We start from the raw sequence: 24237 nt of genomic DNA on the forward strand, positions 1-24237 counted from the left end.
GTTCAAGAACAGCGCAGCGCAGGAGGACTGGCTTTAAGAGTTTATTTAAAATAAGTTTTGTTACAAAACAGGATATTTTTTAATTATTAAAATACATAGAAACATCTAATCTTACAAAAGGCTAAATTAATTTTTCCCTTCTTTTGTTTTTAAATAGAATACGCTGTGGAAGCGTGAGAGGAGAGGGCCATGGTGGAAAGAGCCATCAGTGCATCCAGCAGGGGTTTGCAGCAGGAGGAAATGTACCCACAGGCGGGTGTTGAGAGGTCCAAGGGCAGTGCCATCCCCTCCCATGCCCCTGCCAACCACCGTCCCAATACATAAGCCAAGAGGCTTTTGGGCTGGCAGTTTGGGGTCTTTTCGTTTTCCACTAGTTTTCCATTCCAAGACCATGTAAACAGGTATAAATATTTCAAACACTTTCATCTTGACCACACTGTGATCTCTCTTGACAAGACAACTGGTAAATAACTTTACAATAGCTTCATTCAAGACTGCTCCATCCCCCCTGGTGCCAGTGTGGAGCCCTGGCAGCACCGGCACCACGAGGAACAGCAGCTGGGCTCATGCACAGCACCAGGGGCCTTCATGCAACAACAGGGCTTGAGAAACTGACAGGGAAAGGAGCTGCTGGGATTTTTTGTGGCTTAAAGTGGAGGAAGCGCTGCTCTGAAAGACATCAGGTAGCTGCCCAGATGCAGTCTTGTAGGAGCTGTGGCCAGCCTGGCCCTATGGCAGCAGCAGAGGCAGGGCCAGGGGCTGGTCTGGCTCTGTGCAACCCTTCCAGCCAGATCTCATTGTAAAAGCAAAGCTGGAGAGCTGGAGGGAGCACCCAGCAGCTCCCTGCTCTGGCTAAAAACATCTGTCCAGCAAAAATAAAGAGCTGAGTGTCCAAGGGGGCAGATCTCTGCCCAGCACCACTGTCCCCTACCTTGAAGAGGGGTGCTGGCTGCTGGGAGACCCTGACCCCATGGTGAGAGGTGCCATCACCCTCTGGTCATGGGTCCTGGTGGCCAAGGGAACGGCACCAAAGCCTTTATGTCCTCCAGCAGCCGTCTCTGTGTCACTGTGAGGGGCTGGATCCTGCAGCAGGTTTGCTGCCATGGCTGGCACTCATCACAGGGGGACTGGCCTCAGCTTCCCTGAGGGGAGACATGCATGGGTTACAGCAGACTGGGACACAGCCACCAGTGCCCCAGCCCTGTCTGGTGGCATTGCAGCAGGAGTTGGCACCCCAAGCATTCCCAGGAGCATCCCTGCACAGTCCAGCAGCCCTGCCCTGCCTGGGAAGCAGGGTGAAGCAGAGCCCTCCACCAGCACCGGCCACAGGCACTCACCTGGCAGCCACAGCTGCCCCTAAGTCAGGCTGAAATCAAAGGGGAAAGAGGTTCAGCCTGGCGGCATCGCCCTCCCCTTGTCCCCCAAGCCAGCAGCAGTGCCTTTTGAACGAGGGCACTCTTGGGGAAGTGCTAACCGTGGCTAATTAGCCATTAGCTAATGAGCTGACTAGAGAGCTGCTCATTCCCTGCTGCAGGCTTTGCTACGGGCTGGTAGCTGGAGCCTCCTGGGACAGAGGGACCCTGTCTGGGCTCTCAAGCTGTCCCACCACCCACCTGAGGTCTGGAGCTTCCTGCGGATGGAGGCAGAGCGACTGGAGAGCTGCCCCGGGCTGGGGGATGCATGGCTCCGGCCAGGTGGTGCTGCAGAACCCGGCGAGTCACCCTGGGAGGAGAGGGGACACAGCCCCAGGGTCAGCCCAGGCCAGGCCCCAGAGGGAAGGAACGGGGATGGGCAGACTGTGTGTGCCTGGGTAGTGCTGTCCAAATGTTCTCAGGGGGTGCCATGGGGCTGCTGCAAAACAGGGCTTGGAACAGCCAAGGCGGCAATATTGGCTGGACACTGCAGTTTGGGGACAACCTGCATCCCACCAGGTGATTGTCCCCAGTGGAGGTGGCCTTAAGAGAACATCTAACAGCTCTGGGGACCTCGTGCGGGGGCAAAACAAGGGGGATCCCTGGGGTGAGGGTGAAGAGGAAGGGCATCAGCAGTGTCTTGAGTACCTCCAGGTGCTCCTGGCTGGGCCAGGAGCCCAGCTCAGCCTTGCGGGAGACAGGACCCAGCTCCACAGAGCGAACCCTCTCGGCAAACTTCAGGGAGCACAGCGTCTCGCTGGTGTTCTTCTCAGCAGGGGAGACCTGTGGTCAGGGAGGAGCAAGCACAAAGTCACCCTGGCAGCTGTCTGTGCGCCCCAGGGGCTCCCCCCTACAAAACCTGCTGCTGCTGGCTGGTGAGAGGCTATTATTAACCAGCCCCTCCCAGGCTAGCCCCATCCATCCATCCATGCCTGGGCCAGTGTCTGAGCCAGCTGGATTCCCTGCCACCAACTGCCCCAGTGCGAGGAGCAGCCAGGAATAGCCGTGGCAGGTGCAGGCCTCGAGCAGCCCCCGTGGGGGGACTCAGTGTGGGTGCCAGCAGCTGGGAGTGGGGGGTAGCAGGGCAGGGGGTGGAAAAGCTGCCAGAACTTAAAATGCTCCATGAAAAAGAGGGGATGGGGAGATGACAATATACAATGAGATTGTGCCCATAGGGATAGCATCCATGTGCAGGCAGGGAGGGCAGGATTGTGGATCTCTGAGTTAATTCCCATTCCTTGGCAGAGACAGGGAGAGAGCTGCCACTGGCAACATGACTGCAGACTGGAAGATGTCCCATGGGTGAGCCCTGTCCCTTGATTCCAGCCCAGCTCCTGCTTCCAGCCTCCCTCAGCACTGGGGCGAGAGGGGACTCAGAAATCACACTGACTGGCTGTGGGGATAGAGGCACTGGGTGCCCAGCCCCTACCTGCACCATCATGAGGGTCTTGCTGTCACCGCTGAGGGAGTCCTGCAGCAGGTAGGTCAGCTTGGAGTTACGGAAGGGCACGTGGCCCTGCCGGGAGCGCAGGGCATAGATGACATCGCCCAGGGCCGACAGGGACTTGTTGATGTGCTGCGCCTCGCGGAGCCGGCTGCCCTCCGCGCCCGACCGCCCGACCCGCTCCGAGCCCGCCAGGTCCACCAGGTTCAGCTTCCCTGAGGACACACAGCCAAACCCCACCGCTGGCATCAGCGCCCAGCCCTACGCACCCCTGGGACGTCACAGCCCAGGTGCCTTGCTGGGGGTTTGCTGTGTGACACCCACCTGTGGTGCGGAGCCCCGTGCTGCGGTCGAGGCCACGGACAGTGACGATGAGGAGGGCATGGGAGCGAGAGCTGTGCTCGTTCAGGTTGGTGCACTCTGTCACCCGCTTAATGTGGCCAAACTCGAAGACCTGGGGGAGCCCGGGGAGTTGAGGGGGTGAGGCCAACCTGCTCCAGTCCCACCACAAATCCCCGGTGATCCAGGGATGGCCAGGGTTGTAACCTGAGCATCAGCCCCGCCTTGGGGTGCCTGGATCATCAGGGTAATGATGGCTGTCAGGTCTCAGCCTGGGTGATGCACCAAAGGCAGGGGTGACAGGCAGGGCACTGCGGTGACAGCCGCATCCCACTAATCCCCCAGGAACTCTCTGGGCCCCACGCTTTTATTTTTAACCCCCTGTGGCTCATCCCATGGGACAGTGACCGTTGCATCACACCCAGGGACCTATTTTGGTCTCTGTTGCTCCCCATGGCTCTGGAAGTGCTCCCAAATCCAGGAGTCACACACACATACCAAAGATCCCTCCCCAGTTCACTGCACCCCTGCTGCCACCCTCCTGTGCCCGCCACCCCCATCTCCCCACACCTTGTTGATGTCCTCCACGCTCTGCACCCTGAACTCGGTGAGCCCAGGCACGTAGAGCTGCCCACTGCCATCAGGGCACAGCTTGATTTCCAGCTTCTCCTGCGGCTCCTTCCCCAGCAAGTCCCTGGGAAAAGGGGCACCCGTTATCATTCCCATCCCAGGGGGTGCTGGCATCCATTCCGTGGCTCAGGGCTGTGTGCCAACACTGCCAGAGCAGCCACCTCTTCCCAGGAAAGCTGCACATCCTATTTATAGACCTTAACTCTCTTGGCTCCCATGTGCCTCCTCTCACCCAACTCAGACCACGCTCCCATTCCTGTTCCCGGTTATTCTCATGGATGTGTTCCCAGACTCCTCCCCTCCCGTAGCTGGTCTAGGAAGGAAAATATTTCTCATGCTTTCAGCTTCCAGTTACAAATTCCTAAATATAGTGTCCATGGACAGGGGAAGGGGGGAGAAGGGGATGCCCCCACCGCTGCATCAGGGCCAGAGAGTGGGAGTGGTGGCACAGCTGGGAGCCTGTGTAAGTGATGGAGCTCATGGGAAGGGCAGTGTGCACCAAGTAAATTAAAAATAAATCCTTTCAGGACCAAATGGAGAACCCAGAACCCGGGGACAAGCTGTGAGGCCTAGGAAGGGGTGGAGGCATGTGGGGGAAAGCAGCATGGGGTGATGTCCAAAAAAAGCTTCTTCCCCCTCCCTGTACCTGAGTGCCTCGTTGTAGATCTCAGCGGCGCTGACAGTGATGGCGTAGTCCCAGTCGGCCGCCTTGCCCCGCACCTCGGAGAAGAGGAGCTGCAGGGCCCGCTGGTTGATCCCTGGGTTTGCTGCCGTCCCCTGAAGGATCGAGGTGACAAATGGGCAAAAAAACCCCTTTAGCATTTTATTCTGTATTTTTTCTCAGCAGAAGCAAAGCCCAGGGGGATGTTGTGGAACGGCAGTGACCGTCACTGGTGCACACCAGGTCTGAGCTGGCCACCAGCCTGGGTGACGATACTGGGCACTGCAGGGTGGGAAGCTGAGGAAGAAGATGGAAATGAAGCCAAGCAAACTCACCTCCATCGTATAGGTTTTTCCTGCCCCTGTCTGCCCATAGGCAAAGATGCAGACATTGTAGCCATCAATGCAGGAGGTGACCAGGGCTTGAACCTCCTGAAACACCTGGGAGAGACAGGGAAGAGTGAGGAGAAGGTGGCTGCCTCCCCCCCTCACACCAGCAGTGTGGACAGTAGCACCCACCTCTTCCTGGGACGCTTGTGGGGGGAAGACCTTATCCAGTTCAAAGGACACCTGCTTCCCCTTGTGCAGGAGGTACAGGACAGCATCGTCATCAGCATCGAAGGTCACAGCGCTGGTTGCCTCAGGGCCATCCCCGTCCTCTTTTGTGATGGGGCGGACTCGCCCAAAAACACGGATGTTTCCTTGGAGGAGAGAAGCAGGGAGTCAGCCATCAAACACCAAGTGGGCTGAAGTATCCTGCAGCCAACCCAACCACCTTATGGGGATGCTCCCGTGTCCCTCCTGTCGCACCTCAGGGACACCACACCCCACACACCTTTGAGCCGCACCAGCTCGTTGTGACATTTCTTGCGGAGCTGCAGCTCCCGCCGGTACTTGCGCAGCAGCTCCCGGTTGGTGCTGTGCACCTCCTCGATGGCCTGGCTGATCTGGGGACAGTGGAGACCAGTGGCTCAGCGATGCCCCAGCACCTCCTCCCTGCATGCAGGGGTGCTGGGTGGTGGTCCCAGGGGGGCTCACCTCGGCCCTGGCGCTGCGCAGGGTCTCCTGGAGAAGCACGGGGAAGTCGCGGACCTGACGCTTCAGGCTGTTGTAGTCATGGGTGAGGGTGCGCAGCGCGGGCTGCAGCGTCAGCAGGTTGGTCCGGACACCTGCAGGCACCAGGCAGGATGAGGGGCAGATGACGACACCCCAACACCAGTCAGGAAATCCTGCGTGCCTCCTGCACCCTCCTCACCTGCCAGGTTCTCATGCACCGCCTTCATCTCCACCTGGGCACGGGAAAATGCCTCTTCAATGGCGTGGTTCTTCTCCTCCTCCATCGCCTGCATCTCCTCCAGCATCTGCCCATGGGCTCGCTCCAGCTCAGCCTCGTACATCATGATCTGGGAGAGGAACAAGTGGGGGATGACACTGAGTGAGTGCTGACCTGCTGCCACACCGTGTCACCTGGCAAGCACCAGGCAGGCAGAGAATGTGGAAGGAGTTCTGATTTACACCTATCGCGCTCAGACCTGAGCTCGGAGCTGAGCCTCTGTCTTCTGGGACTTCTGCAGCTGCTGCTCCATCTCCTTCAGGACCTGCTTTTGCATCCCCACCTGTTCCTGCAGGTACTGGTTTCGGGACTGGGTCTCACACAGGGCTTGTTTTGCCTTGGCTGACTCCACCTCCACCGTCTTGATGATGTACTGCAGGGGAAAGCACCCACAGATGGGGTGTACTGGGGAAACAGCACCTGAAGAGCCTGGGATGGAGCTCTTGCTGGCCCAGGGGGAGATAATTTAGGAAATCATGGTGCTGTGCTGATGGGCTCAGAGCAGAGAGACGGGCAGCACTTGCAGGGCACCTACTGGGCACTGTAAGTCACCCAGCCCAACCAGGAAAAATGGAGAGCTCACCTTTATCTGTTGGGGCTGGGACTTGAGGCTGGCGATGGTCTCCTGGCTGTCCCGCAGCCGCCGGCTGAGCCGCTCCTCCTCCTCGGCCCTCTCAGCCAGGGAGTCCTTGAGCCGCAGCTCCACCTCAGCCAAGCGGTTTGTCTTCTGCTGCACCTCCAGGTCCAGCTCCACCAGCTTGGCCCGCATCTCCTCTGCTTCCCGCTGCAGCTGGGACAGCTGCTCCTGCAGCCCAGCATTCTCCTGGCAAAAGACAGGACAGCCAAGGCCATGTAACCCATAGGTGCCCATCATCCTGTCACCACCACTGTCACCACCGGCCACCCACCTGCAGGTGGGGGCAGTCCCGGCACGGTGCCTGCTGCTGCCGCTGCAGCTCCCGCAGCTCCCCCTCGCACGCTTTCATCTCCTGCCACAGGCGCTCATTCTCGGCCGCCAGCAGGTCCCGGTGCTTCTCCGCATCGGTGCCGCCCTGTGCCGGGAGTGGATGGGAGAGGACATGGAATCTCCACGTACCCCAGGGAGCCTCAGTCTGCTGCCCTCATGGATCTCCCAGCCTACTGGATGGAGCAGCCCTCAGCGTGCCATTCCCAGGGAGTCCCTGCCTGCCCCATTGGGAATCACAGCCTGCTGCACTGACGAGCCTCCTGCCGCCCCAGGGGAGCCCCATCTCACAGAGGGGCTTCCACTTCCCACCAGAGGGTGACAGCCCCAGGATCACCAGTGTGACTTTGCTTTGGACAGAAAATCCCACACTTTTGTTCCTCAGTGTCTCTTGGCCTGCACAGTCCAAACTGTGACCCCTGGGGAGGTTTAATCCACCTCTGCCCACCCCATGTTCCCTCTTCCTCCTCAGTGACCCAGAGCTCCAGTGTCCCTCATGGCAAGGGTGGCTCAGTCCCATCCCAGTGGCAGCTCACCTGCTCCGAGCGCAGCCGGCTGATCTCCTGTGCCTGCTCCAGGAGCTTTGCCTTCAGAGTTTCCACCTGTCAGCACAGACTGGGTTAACCAGGAGGCACCTCAGCAGCTTTCAGAGGAGACCCTGCAGTGCTGCCCCAGCCACCAACGTCCAGGCTGGCTCACACTTTTGTTATGCTTTAATTTTCCACCTGGCTCTGAACACCTGATTCACACGAGCTGATTATAATGAGCATTAATGAAAGCTTTGCTTTGACCTTGTTCAGCCATGGGTATAATTTGTCCATGTTGAGCACTAGCAGAAACCATTATTAAAAAAATAAAAAGGCATCATCTTTGGAGAAGGGAAAAAACGAACCTATCCATAGCTGTGTTTGAAGAGCCAGAAGCGCCTTGTCCTGCCCTCACAACGAGCTTTGCTCAACCTTCTTTATTTTTCTTTCTAGGAAAGTTATTCTGGTACAAAGAGGGAGCGACAGCTCTTCAAGAAGGCTACATGTCAGAGTCCCATGGATGATGCTCTCCATCAAACCCCATCTGGGCATCTGCCCAACTCATGGGACCAGGCTGCCCTCCCTGCAAAACTTGGTGGATTTCAAAAATCCCCAACCTTTTTTTGTGCAAAGACCAGGGAGGGTCTCCCAAAATCTGCAGTTATCAGAATTAACAGTAGCAGTGAGTGCTTGGTGAAGCCAGCAGTCTCATGGGCTGCGTTGCAGAGGGGTTTTCCCACCTGCTCTGTCCCTCACTCGACCACCATTCCCCAGATCCCAGCCCAGCTCCCAGTTTCCCCACTCCAGAAAGCCGCCAAACTCCGCTCTGGGACGTGCCTGGATATTGCCCCATCCCAATAACCAGCAAGCAACTGGCCCTCTGTGTACCATAATTTAGGAACTGCTGATTAATAACCAATGCAGATGTGCTGACATGGGGCTGTAATTAATCTGGTGAATTATTCAGCCGCGCCCTTGCAGAGATGGCAGCAGGGTGGGCAGTCCCTCCTGTGCTGGGCATGGCTGGGAACTGGAGCACAGCTGGAGCTCCCCAGCTACAGGAGGGGAAAGGCAGCTGCTCCCAGCCAGGATTGGGATCTCCCCGCTTCCACAGCAAGTCTCCCTGGCTCTGGCTGAGTGCCGAGTGCGTGCCGAGCTCTTGAGTGGGAAAACTCCATTTCCATATCCACTGATGGAGATTATTAAGTCATTTTTATAAGTATTTTTAAGGGAGGGGAGGTACTGAGAAGAAAAGAGTCGCTGCTTGTTCCGGGAAAGCCGCCAGCCCAATCAGTCGGCACACACGCCGGAGCCTGCCCACCATTCCCTGTGCCGTGGTGCCCAAAAATGTCAGTATTACTCCATCCCCTACCTGCTTGGGCATCTCCAGCTGTATCCTGCTCTCTGGACGTGACAGGGACTCCTTGGCAGCTGGATCTGGCTCAAGCCGTGGCCCGGCCATCCCAAAGCATAGAAGTTTGGGCCAGCTCTTCACCCTGGCTGGCGTCGGCTGCGCTTGCTGCCGAACTGGCCAGCGCAGGGTCAGATCCCGCTGTACTCACGCTTGTGTCATGCACAGCATGCCAACCAAATGCAGGACAATTACCTCCTCCTTTCTGACACCCGTGGAACAAGCAGAACCTGACTGTAACAGCTTCCACAACAGCCACATGCAAATCTCTTTACGAGCAGCCAAAATTTCCATGTCCCTGGAACAACCCAAGTACTCGTGCTGAAGATGTGCCTGCATCAGTGCAGGAGATGGTTTTGAGGGGGAGTGTCACAGTGGCCAAAACCTGTCCTTACATCAGACAATTCTGTGCCTTCACATTCACTTTCCACCTGCTGAAAGTCACTAAAATTAAACTGCTAGGTCAGTCTAACGAGCTGACCCTGCAGCAGCTGTCCTGTGCTGAGCGGACGGATGACTGGTGCAGAGCTGCATCCTGATGCTCAAAGCCCTCCTTGCCATGTCATGTCCACAGAGCCACACACCCTTGTCAGCTCTATTGTAGGATCACTGGGTGTAGGGTTTGGTTTTGTATTTAAAAACAAAAAGAGAGGAAGTTGGAGTGCCCTCACAATAGACTAGCCAAGGCCTTATATGTCTCAATTTTTTAAATTGTGATGAGACAGGACAAGCACCATGTGAAAGGCAATATTCCTTTGACACAAAGGTCCATCCAAAATCTCCTGTGATGATAAAGGACTTACAGACTGGAGAATGGAAAGGACCACTGGACTTGTTGACATGGGGTAGAGGTTATGCCTGTGTCTCTAGAGGCCATCAAGTTAAGTGGATTCCCTCACAGTGTGTGCAGCCTTTTCTGGCAGCATCCTGATTCTATATGTATATAATTACAATGTTATAGGCAATGCTGTATGCCTATGTTACAGTTTTTGAAAAGTTGCTATAGTTGTTATTGTTACCACTGTTATTAGAAATTGTTTGGGTTTTTCCTAGTAGGTTTTTGTCGCTTAATTAAAAAAGAGGGGGGAGATGCAGGGTTTGGTTTATAATTGTAGAAGTGTTTAAAGTTTATTCTTACCAGAAGGCCCTACGGGAAAGGCACAGCTGCAGGCTGGATGGTTGGAAGTTGGTTGAGGGGTGAGAGGCAGTTAGGAGTGAGGAGAGAGTCAGTTGGAAGTGAGGCTGGAGGGACACATGGACAGAGTATGAGCAGAAAGGTGACTGGATGGTAGAACACCTGGACAGCAGCACTGCAGCTGGGCCAGCCACATGGGTGCCTTCCTTCTGTTGAGTTCTGTTAGGTCTCGGTTTGGTTTCAGTTATGTCAGGTAGAGATAAAAGGTGTATAAAAGGTGCAATTTCTACAATAAACTGATCTCCTCTGGGAGCATAAGGGGGTCCGTGTTGCTTTGTTCCCCGTTGCTACAACTGGGGGCTGCAAGCATCCCAAAGGAGGCACAGCCAAAGCCAGTGCTCAGGAACAACCAGTGAAGAAGATGCTCAGTGATGGGAGATCCTCCACTTCTTCCAAGTGCAGCCATCACTAACTGCATGCCACAGTGCTCCAGTCAAGCCACAGCCTGAGGCTGAAGACCCGGGTGGAACCCTTGTGTCACCCTGTCCCCCCCCATACCTGGCCTTGCAGTTGGAGAGAGAGGGAGAGTTCATTGTTCTCCTGGGCAGCGAGCTTCTCCTGCAGCTCCAGCAGCTCCTCCTGCAGCCGCAGCTTCTCCTTCTGCAGATGTGCCATGGAGGCCATCACCTCCTGGATCACGGGGAAGGGCCGGGCCGTGGGCAGGCTGGCACGTTTCCCACTGCAGAGCCTCCCTCCTGCAGCATGAGCAAAGATGGAGCTGGTCAGGACACAGCCACCTCGCTGGGGAGCAGAATGCCTGCCATGGGGGGTCCCCAGGGGCTGAGCTGGAGATGGGAACGCAGGAAACTGGACTTGCACAAGTCCCAGGAAGCGCAGTGATGTGTCAGACGTGCATCCTGAGTGCTAAGGTGCTTACCAGAGCAGGCCTAGCTAACAGTGGGGTCCAACTGCGTGGGAGCCAAAGGGATCTGCCAATGCCAACAGAGCATGCCAGGTCACAACACAGAGCACCTGCCCACACCACTGCACCATGACCCAGCCCCAACACATGCTGAAATGCTGCTGCCTTGCTCAGGTAACAACCGCTCTCAGCACGACGCTGATTCACCCCGGCACCCTTTCTTCTGAATGAGCAGGTGCCAGTGGAAAAGCAGTGTGTGATCATGTCATTAAAGTCTGCGTCATTACACACAAACATAATGGAAGCAAAATTAAAATTATACAGGTACCCTGAATGGCCATATTGCCTAATCCTTGTGTGTTTGGCTTTCTAACCTTCCTAGTATTATTTTAAACATCACTTTCTGCATGTTAATAGAGCCACCAGCGCTGACAGAAGCCAACCTGGCCGTACATCAGAGCCTACCAAATGACCTGGCAGTTCCCAAGAAGCAATGAGCTGGCGTGACTCATTCCCAATGTGGGGATGAGGCACTGCGGCGGCAGAACTGACGGTCAGGATCCCGGCTGCCCGGTGCCCTTCCCTGCTTGCGGTGGATTTCATTGCTGCCACCAGAAACCTGAGGTTTCACAGGCAGGAGCTGGTGCTGGGAATCACCACGCTGTCTGCGGGAGGGATGATGCCTGCTCCACAGGAAAAAGAGAGACTTTTTTGTCTGTGAGTCAGATTTTCTACCCCTAAATGGAGTTAAGGAGGCAGTGTAATGCACAAAAAGATGAAATGCTGGGACCAAACTACAACTCTACTGCTGACTGCACACCATGGGACTTATCTGGCAGTGGCTGCAGAAGTGATCACCAGGTTGTGTCTTCCTGCCTTGGGCTGGATACCCCAAAAGAGCACTGTCAAGTGCTGGCTTTTCTTTCTTTCCATGCTGAAAGCTCAGCTCAGCTCAGGCAGGGGACCATGGTCTTCTCTTTAAAATCAACACTCAAAAAACCCAAACAAAAAACCAACCCCGAAATCTCCAATGTTGACAGGAACACCAGCTTTCACTCCCTGGGCAGCGGTAAGACAAAATTACAGGAAGAACCAGGCTCCTGTGGACACACATCATTCACACTAATCCTGGGTTGGCTACCAAGGCAGAGCCAGGTTGAGAGCCACAACACTCAGCTGCAAGTCAAACTGCCAGGCAGGAAAATCCCCCACAGATCATGCCTTCTTCCATACACCAGCACCTTCTTCCTGTGACAGTATCCATGGGAGAGGAGATGCCGACCAGCTCTGTGTTACATCTCCCCCTGGGCAGGTGTGTTGGTGGTCATGCATGGTCTGAGTGTGGCAGGCAGGGCACAGTGACCCTCCTGCTTTCCAAAATGCAGAAATTTGCAAAATTCAGAAAGCCATTTGGAACGATACCTGTTCTTCAGCTCTGCCCTGTTACCACTGCCAATCAGACTCCCTTTCTCCTGCATCCCTGCCCCTTCCTGGCCACTTCCCCACCTCAGGAGCTGCTCTGGGACGCAGCTGGGGACCAGGCCAGGAGCAGCTCCCAAGATGCGCCCTGACTAGCTCACACAATTCAATCCTGATGGAGAAAGAAAGGAAACTATGGGATTTCCCCACCCTGGCACAGCCACGCATGCTGCAAGCGTTTCCACAGACGTTACATTTTCCTTAAGAAGGAGGAAACAGCAGTGAGTTCATCGGAGCTCACCTGCTCTGCTCATCCCGCTCAATAATTCATCAGTCCCTGTCACCAGCCAGCAGCTGGCTGGTGTTGGATTTCCACTGTGACCCGTTCCCGCAGTGAGCACAGCCACACATCTATGCGCACCCCAAAAGAGGAGAGGTTTCCCCAACACCCACTGGCAGATCCCATCCCATCCCATCCCATCCCATCCCATCCCATCCCATCCCATCCCATCCCATCCCATCCCATCCCATCCCACCCCATCCCATGCCATCCCATGCCATCCCTCCTCCTGAGCACCCAACACTGCATCCCTGCTCTCCCCTTACCTGCTTTCTCCAGGTTCATGGTGGAGGCTGCCTGCCCTGCTGCGGCAGCCGCTGGCTCACGGGGGGATGCAGGCGGCTCCTCCGTGGCCGGGGCCGGGGCCCGGGGCCGCGGCTCCTCCCGCCGCTTGCACGTGGTGTCCCGCAGCACCTGCGGCCGGCAGCAGAAACAGGTCAGGGAGCGGAGACAGCGACCGCCCACACCGCGCTGGACGCGGTGCCAGCAGCTGGCACTTCACGGGGCAGGCCAGGAGGAGTGAGCAGGGCGGGAAGTGCAGAAGACAGAACAGTGGAGCTTGGGGAAACCCTCCCTCCAAGGGAGGTCTGTGCTGGGAAGCTGCCACAATGAACTTGTGTTTTTAGTTCTCCACATAAAAAATTTTGCTCAGCTTGGCCAGACAGTTATACTGAATATTTCCTATTTTTCTCTCTATGGCCTTAAAAATAAAGACTCTTACTTGCAGGCATGGCACGTGCCCTGTGGGATGGAGCCCAGCTCTGAAAAAATCAGAAGAAATCTGAAAGGAGCTTTCATAAGGCTGCTATAAAAGGGGATGATCAGCCAAGCTCAGCCTGCTCAATAATGCCTTTTCTTTCTTGAATCTTATCTCAGAGCCTGTGGCATCACCCCACTGGCCAGTGATGCCAGGGAAACCTCACTGCAGCAGAGAGACAAATACTCTGTACATGCCAGTAATTCGTGAGTAATTTGGAAGGAGGCAGAAGCATCCTCCTGGAGAAGCCGCGTGTCTGCGGTGCCTCTACATCTGAGACTCCAGAAGGGTTTTGCCGAAGGGAATTCATTGAGGCTGGTGTGTGATAAGAAGATGTTTTCCTTCTTTTCAAAGAAGGGGAATTTGAATGATTTGCCTGAAGCCTGGAATGAACTAGTGGTAGCTACACCAGCACATGGTGTCCCGACACTGTCCCTGGCCGTGGCATCCTTCCACCTCCTTCTTCATCCCACTGGCAAACACCACCTCACAGCACTGCATTTTCTTATCACATTTCTGCCTTGAGCTCTCCTGCCAACATGACCCATAAGTGACCCAGAAAATGCTATTCTGTAATGAATACTGTTCCCCATTTGTGATGCCTTTTGACTCACCAGAGATGCTTTTCCCTCCCTACCCAGGCAGCAGCTCTGCTTGAGGCACATGCTGCTGGGGTCCAGACACAAACTGGTTGTGGTGAGGGTGGGAGCCAGTTGGTTCCCACCTGATGGCCCAGATGGGTGCAGGTTATCCTCCCCACCACCCTAAAACTGCCCTTCCCACACATGCCATGGCAGGCTCAACATTCCTCACCTGGAGAGCCCGGCAGAGCCCACGGGGGTTTGCAGTGTCCGGCCAGTTCACGCTGAGGATTTTTTGGTGAAGCAGTGCTGGTAGCAGAGGAACCCGGGGAGAGGTGCCTGCTCTGCTCCCAGTGCTGAGCCTGTCTTGCCCACGGCCTGGGATGGAGCAAAGAGCATCACTGGATCCACCTGGGAGCCCAGCACAGACACAGCCTTTGGCCAGCTCAGCAAACCCACCTCCTCCTCCTCCCTGCTGCCGCCACCACACCAGTGTGGCAGAGACAGTGCATGACTTTTATTAAAAATGTTAATTATGTTAATTAGAAAAATTAGCCCTCCGGGGGGTGGAGACTGGTTGCCAATGACTAGTAATGAGAATTCAGGGTGTAGCTTTTGTCTGGCCTCTGCAGGACCAGATCTGTCCCCCCACCAGGGATATCCCAGCTCTACCCCTTGCCAAGCTGCTCCACTTCCTGCGATCCTATCTCGGAAAAGCTGCCAAAGCCAGCTTGCATCACCAAAACCAGACAGACGGACCCTGACGGCGTCACCTCCCTCCACTGCCCCCAAATATTTCCTTCATTTGTCAAGCAGCCAAACCCAAAAGCAGCCAGGGCAGCACTTCCCTGTCCTGCTGAGCCACACAGAGGGAAACTGCAACTCAAGGAGTCTTCTCCTACGGCTGTGTCCTCCTCTGCTACAGGAAAAGCAGCTGGTGAGGGCTACACCCCACTGCTCAGGGACCCTGTGCCCCCTCCCCACCTGTCTGCCACAAGCGCTGCCACCATCACAGGTGGCCAAATCTCTTCTCCAGCTGGAAGGGAAAAACTCAATCACTCACAAGCCAAACCTCAATAATGCAGTTTTTTTCCCTAAAACCATCCGGAGGAAGTTGAGCTGGAGGTGGAAGCAATGTCTGGAGGGAGATGTGCCCTTATGAAGTGAGTCCATCACTCGGGACTTCCCAGCCTTTAATTATCCATAACATTTTGCACACTCCATGAAAACTGAGCATTTCCCAAGTTCTGACGACTGCCCAGATAATAGGCAATGAGTTCCCCATCCCAGCACGGGCAGCAGCAGCCCTTGGGCAGAGAAAGTGCTGAAAAACCTGGTTCTGGAGGCTTTGATGCCAACAAGCATTTGGCTGGACTGGCCTGAGTGCCAGAGAAGAAGCTGTGCCCAGAGAAGCGGCTGCCAGCACAGAGGGATGGCAAATGCTGAAGCCAAGAGAAAAATAGTCCAAATAGGGGGGTTCAGCCTCCCCCTTTGACAAAATCCATTCAGCACCATTGGTGAGAGAGGTGGGAAGGGCTGTTTCCCAACAAACGGCTGCAGGTTGGGACAAGCAGCTGCCCGCCTGCCTGCAAAGCAGCTCAGCCTCCACAGAGGAAAACTCCAACTAAACTTACCCATGGGGTCCATATGCCGGGGAGGGATAAGGAGCCCTTCCAAGGAGCCAAGGCTGGGAAGAGGCTGGGAATTCGCCCTGCCATGCAGACCACTGTTTTCTATCTTACATGTTAAATTTTAACCTTTCTCCCTAAGTTTTTCCCGCTTGGAAGGGCCAGGAGGGAGATGGAGGCAGCCCTCTCTTCTCACCAGCTGGCTGCCCAGAGCTTTGTGCCTCCTCCTGAGTCCCCGTTTCTCAAATCTTGACCTTCATCCGGAAAGAAATGTGAAAAATGCAGGCTGGCCTGTTCCCAGCCTCTCCTTCCCCAGTGAGCAGGGCGTGAGCACGGCAGGCTGAGCCCCAAGGGGCAAGGACAAGCCACCGTGCTGTACTCACCGTCCGGGGCAAGGTCCTTGGTCTTCCAGGCGGCTCCGGCGGAGGGCCCGGATCCCAGATCCCAGGTGGTGCGGGATGTGATCATGGCACGGGGGTCCCGAGTACAGCAGCACCTCTGCGGAGAACAACAAGGACGGACATCTCAGCCGGTTTCAGTGTCCAGCTGTAAATCCCAGTGGGACGTTCTGGAGCAGAACACGACGGTAACACCGGCTCCGACTCCCGAAACCCGCAGGAAGTTGCATCAATCCCGTTTTTTGCTCTCGAAAAGGCGACAGCCCCGGGCTCCCTCCGTTCTCCCGGCGGATGTGACATAAACGGTGTCTGTAATTAATTTACTCATTCCTGAAGCCTCTCCAGGCCCCTCCTAACCTCGGGCTGGGGCTGACTTTAGGGAGTTAGGAACTCCGGGACCAGGGGCAGCCCTGCACCCGGGCGGCACCGCACCCACTGCATCTCAGCGCACACAAAGCACCGCACTGCACCGCCCGCCCCGCTCCGCGCACCCCGCTCCGCTCGGCACCGCCCGCCCCGCTCCGCTCCCCTCACACCGCTCCGCACTCGCCGCGCCTCACCGGGGGCCTCTTCGGCGGGGAACTGGACGCGGAGCCGCCCAGCCCACCGTGGGGTCCCTTGTTCTTCCGACCGGCGGCTCCGGAGCCCGCAGCGGAGCGGTCCCGGTGCCGGTGCCGGTGGCGGCGAGCAGGAGGCGCAGCCCCGCTCCGCGCAGCCCCGGTACCGCTCCCGGTGGCACAGCCCGCCGCGGGCTAACGGGGAGCCGCGCTCTCGCCGCGCCCCGGGCGCTCCGTGTCAGCGCTCCCAGCCCGCAGACAAAGGGAGCCCCGGTCCAGCCCGGCTCCCCTGTGCCGGCGGTGCCGGTGCCGCCCCGCGGGGCCACTCACCGGGCGCGGGGCGGCGGCGGCAGCGGAGCACCCAGCACCGGCCCCGGCCCGTCCCCGCCTTCCCGGGCACTTCGGTAACGGAAGCGCCGAGCTCCGCCCCGCACTCGTTGCCACGGAAACCCGTGAAACCCCCGACGGGCGGCGGAGGCGGGGCTCCCCTTCCCGCACCGGGCAGCGGCGGCGGCTTCGGGGGCGCGGGGCTCCGGAGGGCCGGCCCGGCCCGGCTGCCGAGAGCTCCCGGTGCGTCCCCGGGGCGCCTCTGGCCAGAGCCCTGGAAGCACAGGGGAGCCCCGGTGTTCCCCGTGCCCTTCTCAGAGCGGCCCGCCCCCACCGTGCTGCCCTGACCCTCCCTTGGCATAGCCCTGGGGACTCCGGGTGTGTCCCGGGTACTCCAGTGTGTCTCTGCCATTCCCACCCCAAGCCCGCTGCTCTTCAGCGAGTCCCAGTGTAACTGCATCCCATCTGTGCACCCCTCCTGGCATCACTCCTCACAGTGACCCTGGGGGACCGTGGGGACAGTGGTGCTGATCACCTACACACCAAGGACCTGCCTACCCAGACTACGCCCTCCTCACACTCTGCCACATCCCCACTGCTCCCAAACATTCATTGGCAGCAGTGCCAGTTGGCACCCCAGGCTCATCAGGCCCAGGGACACAGATACCACCTGAAAAACAACCTTTTTCTAACCCAGAGGCATGGAGAAAACAGCCTGACAGGCCAAGATATCTACAAAGGTCCTGGTGTCAGAAAGGCAACAGAAAATCCTGCTTTGAATATAATATATACACATTTTTAGGGTGTGATTTGTATCTGCCTCCCTGCATTGCACACACAACCCTCACAGTAATGGCTGGTTTGGGTGACACAAGTCACTCATGACTTGTTCACGGTAATGAACATGCAGTACCGGATATTTCCCATGACAAAGCTGAACTTGGCATCCGTGGTGATGGCAGAGGGTGCCCTGTGCTGATGGCTCACATCCTCACGCCTGACGGCAGCCTGACCCGTGTCCCACAAGGGTTTGGGGATGCAGGAGTGGCTGGAAAAGCAGGCTTTGATTCCAGCCCTGTGCTGCGCTCCCCTCAGACCACATGTCCTCCACTTCTGATCTTGCCACACTCAGTCCCAGCGTTTTGCTTACTACTGGCCAGGATTGGAGCAGGGTTCAGCCTTGTCCCTTCATCCTGGCCTGTCCCTCTCAGATATCTTCAGAAACCCCCATGACACACGGCTCCATTCCCTGTCACAAGCCAGCCACATGGGTGAGAGGTGATAGGGAGTCACTAGTGTGGGGGGAAAAGCTGCTCTAGCCACTCACCCCAGAGAAAGGGGGCTGTGAAGGGTCACCTCCCTGTCCCTAAACTTACCCCTGAGAAGCCAATGCCATCCTGGCCTGGCAGCTGCCTCCAGTTCTGCACTGTATTTGCCATTCCCCTGCAGCCAGTGAAAACCTCCCAGCCTTCTCTTCCCTTCATCGGAGGTTTATTGGCATTCCCAGTATGGATCCTGGCATGGATGGATATAGGTGAGTGTGCCTATAGACACACACCCATATGTACATATATTTACCCATAGAGGCCCTAAGCAGTGTCTAATTTGCATGAGTACCCCATTATCTGTGCAGCTCCTGAGGCTGGTTTGAGGATAATATTGACACGCAGAAAGTTACTTTCCCCTTTCCGACAGCAACTGTAAAGCCGTATCATCGCTGACTTCATTTATGAGCTGTAAAGAGTAAAATAAATGTTTATGTAAATTACTTTAACTGGTAAGTAATTTCCTGGCTTTTGAACGCTTCGGGTTTATAATGGTTTTGCAATTATGCAAAGCACATAAGTTGTATCAATTACATCAAGTAAGTCTACATTAAGCAGGCACATGCATGAATTCCCCAGTTTAGAAGAATAACTCAATGAATAAGCATGGAGCAAAATCTGAGATGCAGGAAGGGTTCTGTGCCAACAGCCCTATTCAAATAGTCACCTGTGAGCATTACAAAACCCACCCTCCCCAAGCTGCTGGGCTGTTTGTTTTTGGCAAGCACATCGTGGCTCTCTGGCAGCCCCAGCACAGCAGGAACAGGCTCTCCAGGGATCCAGAAGTGGGGTTACTCTGGATGCACGCTGCTGGCCAGGTACCAGCTCCCTTTTCCTACACTGCAATGCTGTTTGGCTCAAGGGAGCACTGTGGATCCCAGGGGATGCCCACTTGCTGCTGGACAGTCTGGGGGGCTGCGGGCAGGGGGCACACACGGGAGCCTGTGCAGGCGGCAGGTACGCTGCTGGTGCTCCCCTCTCTGCAGGGATTCACCTACGCTGGCTGGGATAATCTCAGCCTGGTCCCCCAGCGATGCTCCCATCCTCCTTTTCTTGGCTGTCACGTCTCCGTGACCTGAGCGAGCACCGACTGACGACATCGCTGGAGGTATTTTTAGAAATGCCGCTTTGCAGGCAGGCAGAGGAACGGCAACGAGGAGCAGGGCTGGCTGCCAGCAGCACTTCCCGCCAGCGCCCAGCAGGTAGAGGAGAGGCTCGATACATCGATGACCATCAGTGCTAAAACATCTGCCCTTCGTGGACAGCACCAGCCCGCCACGGGGCACACTGCCCGGGGACAGTGACCCTGGCTCGGGTTTAGCTCTGCTTTTAGCCCAGCCTGTGCTGTAGCTGAAAAGCATCGCTGCTGTGGTGCGGTGAAGTCAGGCAGGTTAATTTGCCTTTTACTTGGATGAAGGGAAGCTCCAGCGATCGAAACACATCACCCAGTGGGGCCCTCTGTATGGGGTGTTTGTTCTGCCCTCAGCAAATATTTAACCTACATCTATAAAACAGCTAAAAAATCCCCCAAATGCCAGAAAAAATGTAACTCCTCCTACTCTCCCTTCGAGCAACCTGATAACCTGGTCTCGGAATGCAGGCGGGAGCACACCTGATACCTGAAACCCATTGTATGTTGGGATGCTCCCTGTAGAAAATTCCCACCAGAAGCATCAGACAGCGTGAGAACGTGTCCCCAGAGCACAATTAATTATAAACCAGATCATTATTCTGATTTTGCTCCTCCTTGAGGAGGTGAGGGGATTTCTTGGCTTTGCTGAGGCATGGTTTGCCGTGCTGACTTGAAATGCTTTGCAGAGCAGGAACGAGCCCCCCGCATTCCTACATTCCTGCATTCCTATATTGCCATTTCACACAATGACAGGAGTTTTAATTAAGTCTTAGCATGTTCCTGAGAAGTTTAATGCTCATTTTAAAGTTCCCTAGTTGCATTAATTCAGCCCCGAGGCTCTGATCCTTGCGATAGGGTTGTGTGGAACTGGGTGGAGAGCAGGAGTTGGGCAGGGGTGTTCTGTGATCTCTGCCAAAAGCCAACACACTGGGATGCTGCTTTGGCTGCTGGTGGTGTCTCTGCAGCTCAGCACCTTAGCCAAGCCCCTCGAGCCAGTTGGGCTGGGTTTGGGCAGCCCAGAGCATGTCCACAGCCAAGGAACTGGCCGCTCCGGCTGGGAGCTGCTGCATGCCTGGCTCAGCTCTGCCTGGGTCCCCCATGCAAATCTCCTCTAAATCAAGCAAATGGCAAAAGCAACACCTTTTTCAGCCTGCTGCATTCAGGCAGACAAAACCTCTGCTGTGCTGGCAGCCAGGGCAGTGCCATGTGAGATGTCGCAGCTGTTGGGTGGGTGACTCTTCCACCCTTCCGAATTTCTTATCTCACACTTCAGTGCACACCATCTAACCAAACCTCAGCCTCCTTCTCCCTTTTACCTACCTTTTATCTTTGTCATATTTTCAGCTGCCTTCAGGTACAACTTGGGTTTGGCTTTAATGCCTGTGTCTTGCCTAAGAAAAACAGTGCTGGGCTCATCTTGTGCCTCTCTGGCTGCCGGGGAGTGGGGAACTGCTCTGTGGGAGGACTGCAGCTCACCTCCTAAGTCATTAATGTTTCATGGCATTAATCAACACAGGCTCCTGCTTATAAAGCACTTCTTAGAAACAAGGCTAAGAATAAGCACGAGGTGTCCTTGCTGAAGCTAAACCCTCTCTGCTGACTGGGGGATGCCCGTCCTGGTTGGAGTGGACCCGGAGAGGGGGCAGCTTGACACCAAGTGAATTCCATCCAGGCCATTTCATCCAGCAAATAAAAATTCTGCCTATACTGAAAAGACGGCTGCATGCCAGGAGGAGATCCTCGTCCTCCTGATCTGGAAGGAGTGCCCAGCCAGTGCTTACAGGGCATCCTTGGGACCCTCTTCTTGGGAACTTGGACGCTTTCTGCAATTCTTTTTAACCAAAGAAATGTCTGAAGAAAGAAGCTGCAGGTGGGCAATTGGCAATTCTTAAAATTGATCTTTTAAGAATTTCACTACTTGTGGTGCTCATTTGCTCCTTGAAACCAAGCCCCCACAATGCCACAGAGCCTGTTACTCTGGCTGGGTGACACTGGTGGCATGGTGTGCAAAAGCAGGTTTCCCTCTCCACAGGCAGAAAGGAGGTGAGCCATCTCTTTAAGAAATAGATTCAGTTCTCAGCAAACCCATTTATTTTTAGTGCCCTCCAAATTGTGCTTGTCTTTGGAGGAGAAACGAAGCAAAAGCAGTAATTCTGAATAATTTAGGGAATTGAGTTTTGGGGGTATAGTAAATGGCTGTGCTATGCTGGGGCAGGGACTGGAGGAATGCAGGGCTCACTAATAACATCCAGCTGATTTAGGCATGGGCAGAGGTAAATCAGTGAGAGCCTCTGCAGGGAAGAGGGAAATATCCCTGTGGTCATAAAGGGATGCACACATGCAAAGGAAATTATCGTAATGAGTGATGGGCTCAGCTGCATCCTGGCTGCATCGTGAGAGCTGTGCCCAACAAAGGGATGAATATGCAAATGAGGCGGGATATTCACCCATGGAATTAAACGGCTTTCCTGCTAACCGGCTTTGGCTGCTCGATATCCAGCTGCCTGTGAGATCCCGCTGAGAGTCCATCCTGGCAGGGGTACAGCACGCTGGCCTCTCGGGCCCTTGGCTCACTCCGTGTCACCTCTCTGTGCCCTGGGGATGCTCAGCAGGCGCGGTCCAGCCGCTTCACATCTCCAGGCTGGTGTCAGCAGGATGCTGGACCAATGCAGCTCTGCATCCTGGGCACCAGGGGGACGGAAACATTATCCTGTCACGGATCACTGACACCCGCCATGGATAATGGATATCCCAGTGCTCACACCGCACTGCTCACAGCCCCACGGCAGCGGGATATCAGCACAGATCCTTCACCACAGCCGGGGCCCAGCTCTGCCCGGGTGTCCGTTTGCATCCAGTCCTCATTTCCCTGGCACTGTGGGGATGCTCCCACTGCCATTCACTGCGGGGTGATCTCTTCCCCATTTTTATCTACACTGAGCTGGAGAATTCCAGCCCACCCCATGCTATCACAGCTTCCCACTCACCAAGGAGAAAGGCTAAGGTCTTTCTAGTTTAACTTACTGGAGCATATTTCATGGTGATTTAATTATTATGGACCTAACTTGGACCAGATTCTCTTTTTAATTTAATTCTAAGGTGCAATTGAGATGGTGAAGAAAACTGCACTCAGTTAAGAGTGAGTCACCGAAGGGATCCATGAATCTACCTGCCAAAATTTTCCAGGAAAAACTGTGTTTTCTTGTTAACTCGGAAATAGATGCACAACTACCACAAACTCAAACGAAAGCAAAATTTCTTGCTCTTGTGTTGGTGCTTCAAAGACTTTTCTCAGCAGACTATAGAATTATAAACTGCAAACACAGTGCCAGGATCTGTCCTCAAAGCAAGCTTTACACCCAGGAAGGGTCTTTTGCTTCCTGGCTGAGCCGGGGGAGATTTGGGAAGACAAGCAAAAGAAACATTGAATTCCAGCCTCCTGCTAAGGTTTAGGGAAAAAGGAGCAGCACAGCACTGTGCAAGACTATTTTAGAACAGGAAAGTTTTACATCTACGCCCAATGAATATTAAACAGCCACACGCTTCAGCTCTGCTGCCCGAGCCTGGCGCCGCGTGAGCAGATTTAATTTCTCTTTATGGAGAGGAGCAGACCCACACCCAGATTTTCATGCAGGTGCCTTAGAGGTGAACGGGATGTGAAGGGTGAACCTGAGTCTCCTCTGCCAGGACATCCCTTCAGCAATCACCCACAACTGGAAAAACAGGGAGACATCAAGGAAAATCCGGCAGCGCAGGCAGGGTTTATGCAGACTGACATGGAATAACTGCCAGCTTGCTGGGAGCTTCATGTAAACCTTCCGTGGCTTTCACGTCTATTTGCAGATGCAGGAGAGGTGTCAGGTGAAACAATAAGGATGAGATGGAGAAGGAAATGGTACGAAAGGTGGGAGGCAAGGCATGGCCAGGGCACTCAGTATCCCAGCTGAGGTGGGATCAGGGCTCTCTGGGGCTCAGGCATTTCTATTCAGTTATCTTCACCTTCAGCCCACCAGACAAAATGTGCGCCTGAATTAACCCCCTAGGAAGCAACAGCAAAATAAACACAGAGCCTGTGTGCAAACGTCCAGGGATGTTTCATGAAAACAATTCCAATCTAAAGGCACTGTGCTAGATTTCATCCTCAGTCTTCGATTTTGACACAGACTATGCCCTGCTTGCCCCCAGCCCCCACCACTGCTCTCACCTGTGGAGCCATCCAGGCCAACCCTGGTCCTGGGCACTTTTTCTGGAAGCATCCCCTTCCATAGGTGAGTCTCCTCATGGTGCCCGTGGGTCTGCAGAGAAATCCCTCGAGGCTGCGGCGCTCACACTCCTCGCCATGGGCAGGGATGATCTCCACAGCCTGCATCCTGCTCCTCCTGCTGCTCCCCCAGCTCCAGCCCTGCACCGACAGTCCTGCCAGCACCCACAGAGTGTGCATGGCTCAACACAGCAGGGAAGGGGTGCTGAACTCTGGATATTGTCCGTGGGAACCCTCCTCAAGCCCCTCTCAGACACCAGGAGCGAGCCGGGCTGGGGGATGCTGGCAGCAGTTCTCTGGGGTGGGATCCTTCACTGTGCTATTCCACATGTGGTGCCACAGAGCTGCCACACCAGCATTGAAAATCGTTGTCTTCTCATCAGGGGCTTTGTTGACTCTGTCCCAGCCTCAGGGGTCCCTGAGTGGAGCCCCCCTGCAGTTCACCTTTTCCCTTATTATGGACCAGTAAATGCTGTGGTGAAGAGGGTCCCTAACGGTGCCTGGTCCCAGAAGGGTCCCGGTGCTGCAGAGACGGTGGTGGGACTCCCCAGGGATGCTCCACTTGCTCCAGCCTCCCCAGCAAGCCAAGGCAGAGGATGGCTTCCTGCACCCAGTGTTGCCCTCATCACTGAATTTCTCTGCCCATCTCTTGAGGCTCTATCCCATCCGTGGCCATAGACAGACATAGCACCATCCCCTCTGCTCCCATCTGCCAGTGCATTAAGAAAATGAGAG

The 24237-nt window shown here is 55.5% G+C and overlaps 1 protein-coding gene across 3 annotated transcripts; it reads right to left on the bottom strand.

Annotated features, from left to right (window-relative positions):
- Positions 1-33: 33 nt before the first annotated feature.
- Positions 34-24237, bottom strand: KIFC3 (kinesin family member C3). 3 transcript variants are annotated; one of them, XM_066194598.1, is made up of 22 exons: positions 16461-16533; positions 15886-16000; positions 14107-14252; positions 12803-12950; positions 10414-10610; positions 7319-7384; positions 6727-6870; positions 6402-6641; positions 6018-6191; positions 5741-5888; positions 5524-5654; positions 5321-5432; positions 5005-5186; positions 4822-4926; positions 4472-4602; positions 3766-3889; positions 3181-3310; positions 2842-3071; positions 2061-2195; positions 1614-1722; positions 1338-1366; positions 34-1142 (listed from the first exon to the last, which is right to left on the bottom strand). In XM_066194598.1, exons 2-21 carry the CDS (start codon positions 15968-15970, stop codon positions 1362-1364), a joined length of 2742 nt encoding a protein of 913 aa, XP_066050695.1. In that variant the 5' UTR covers positions 15971-16000; positions 16461-16533; the 3' UTR covers positions 34-1142; positions 1338-1361. The 3 variants fall into 3 exon arrangements, with proteins under 3 accessions (XP_066050695.1, XP_066050697.1, XP_066050696.1); XM_066194600.1 differs by lacking the exons at positions 1338-1366; positions 16461-16533 and adding an exon at positions 23446-24237; XM_066194599.1 differs by lacking the exon at positions 1338-1366 and having other exon boundaries at positions 16461-16636.

Source organism: Chamaea fasciata, unplaced genomic scaffold, assembly GCF_029207755.1.
Source record: "Chamaea fasciata isolate MVZ Bird 193981 ecotype frontalis unplaced genomic scaffold, bChaFas1.0.hap1 SCAF_12, whole genome shotgun sequence".
Classification (NCBI taxonomy): Eukaryota; Metazoa; Chordata; class Aves; order Passeriformes; family Sylviidae; genus Chamaea; species Chamaea fasciata.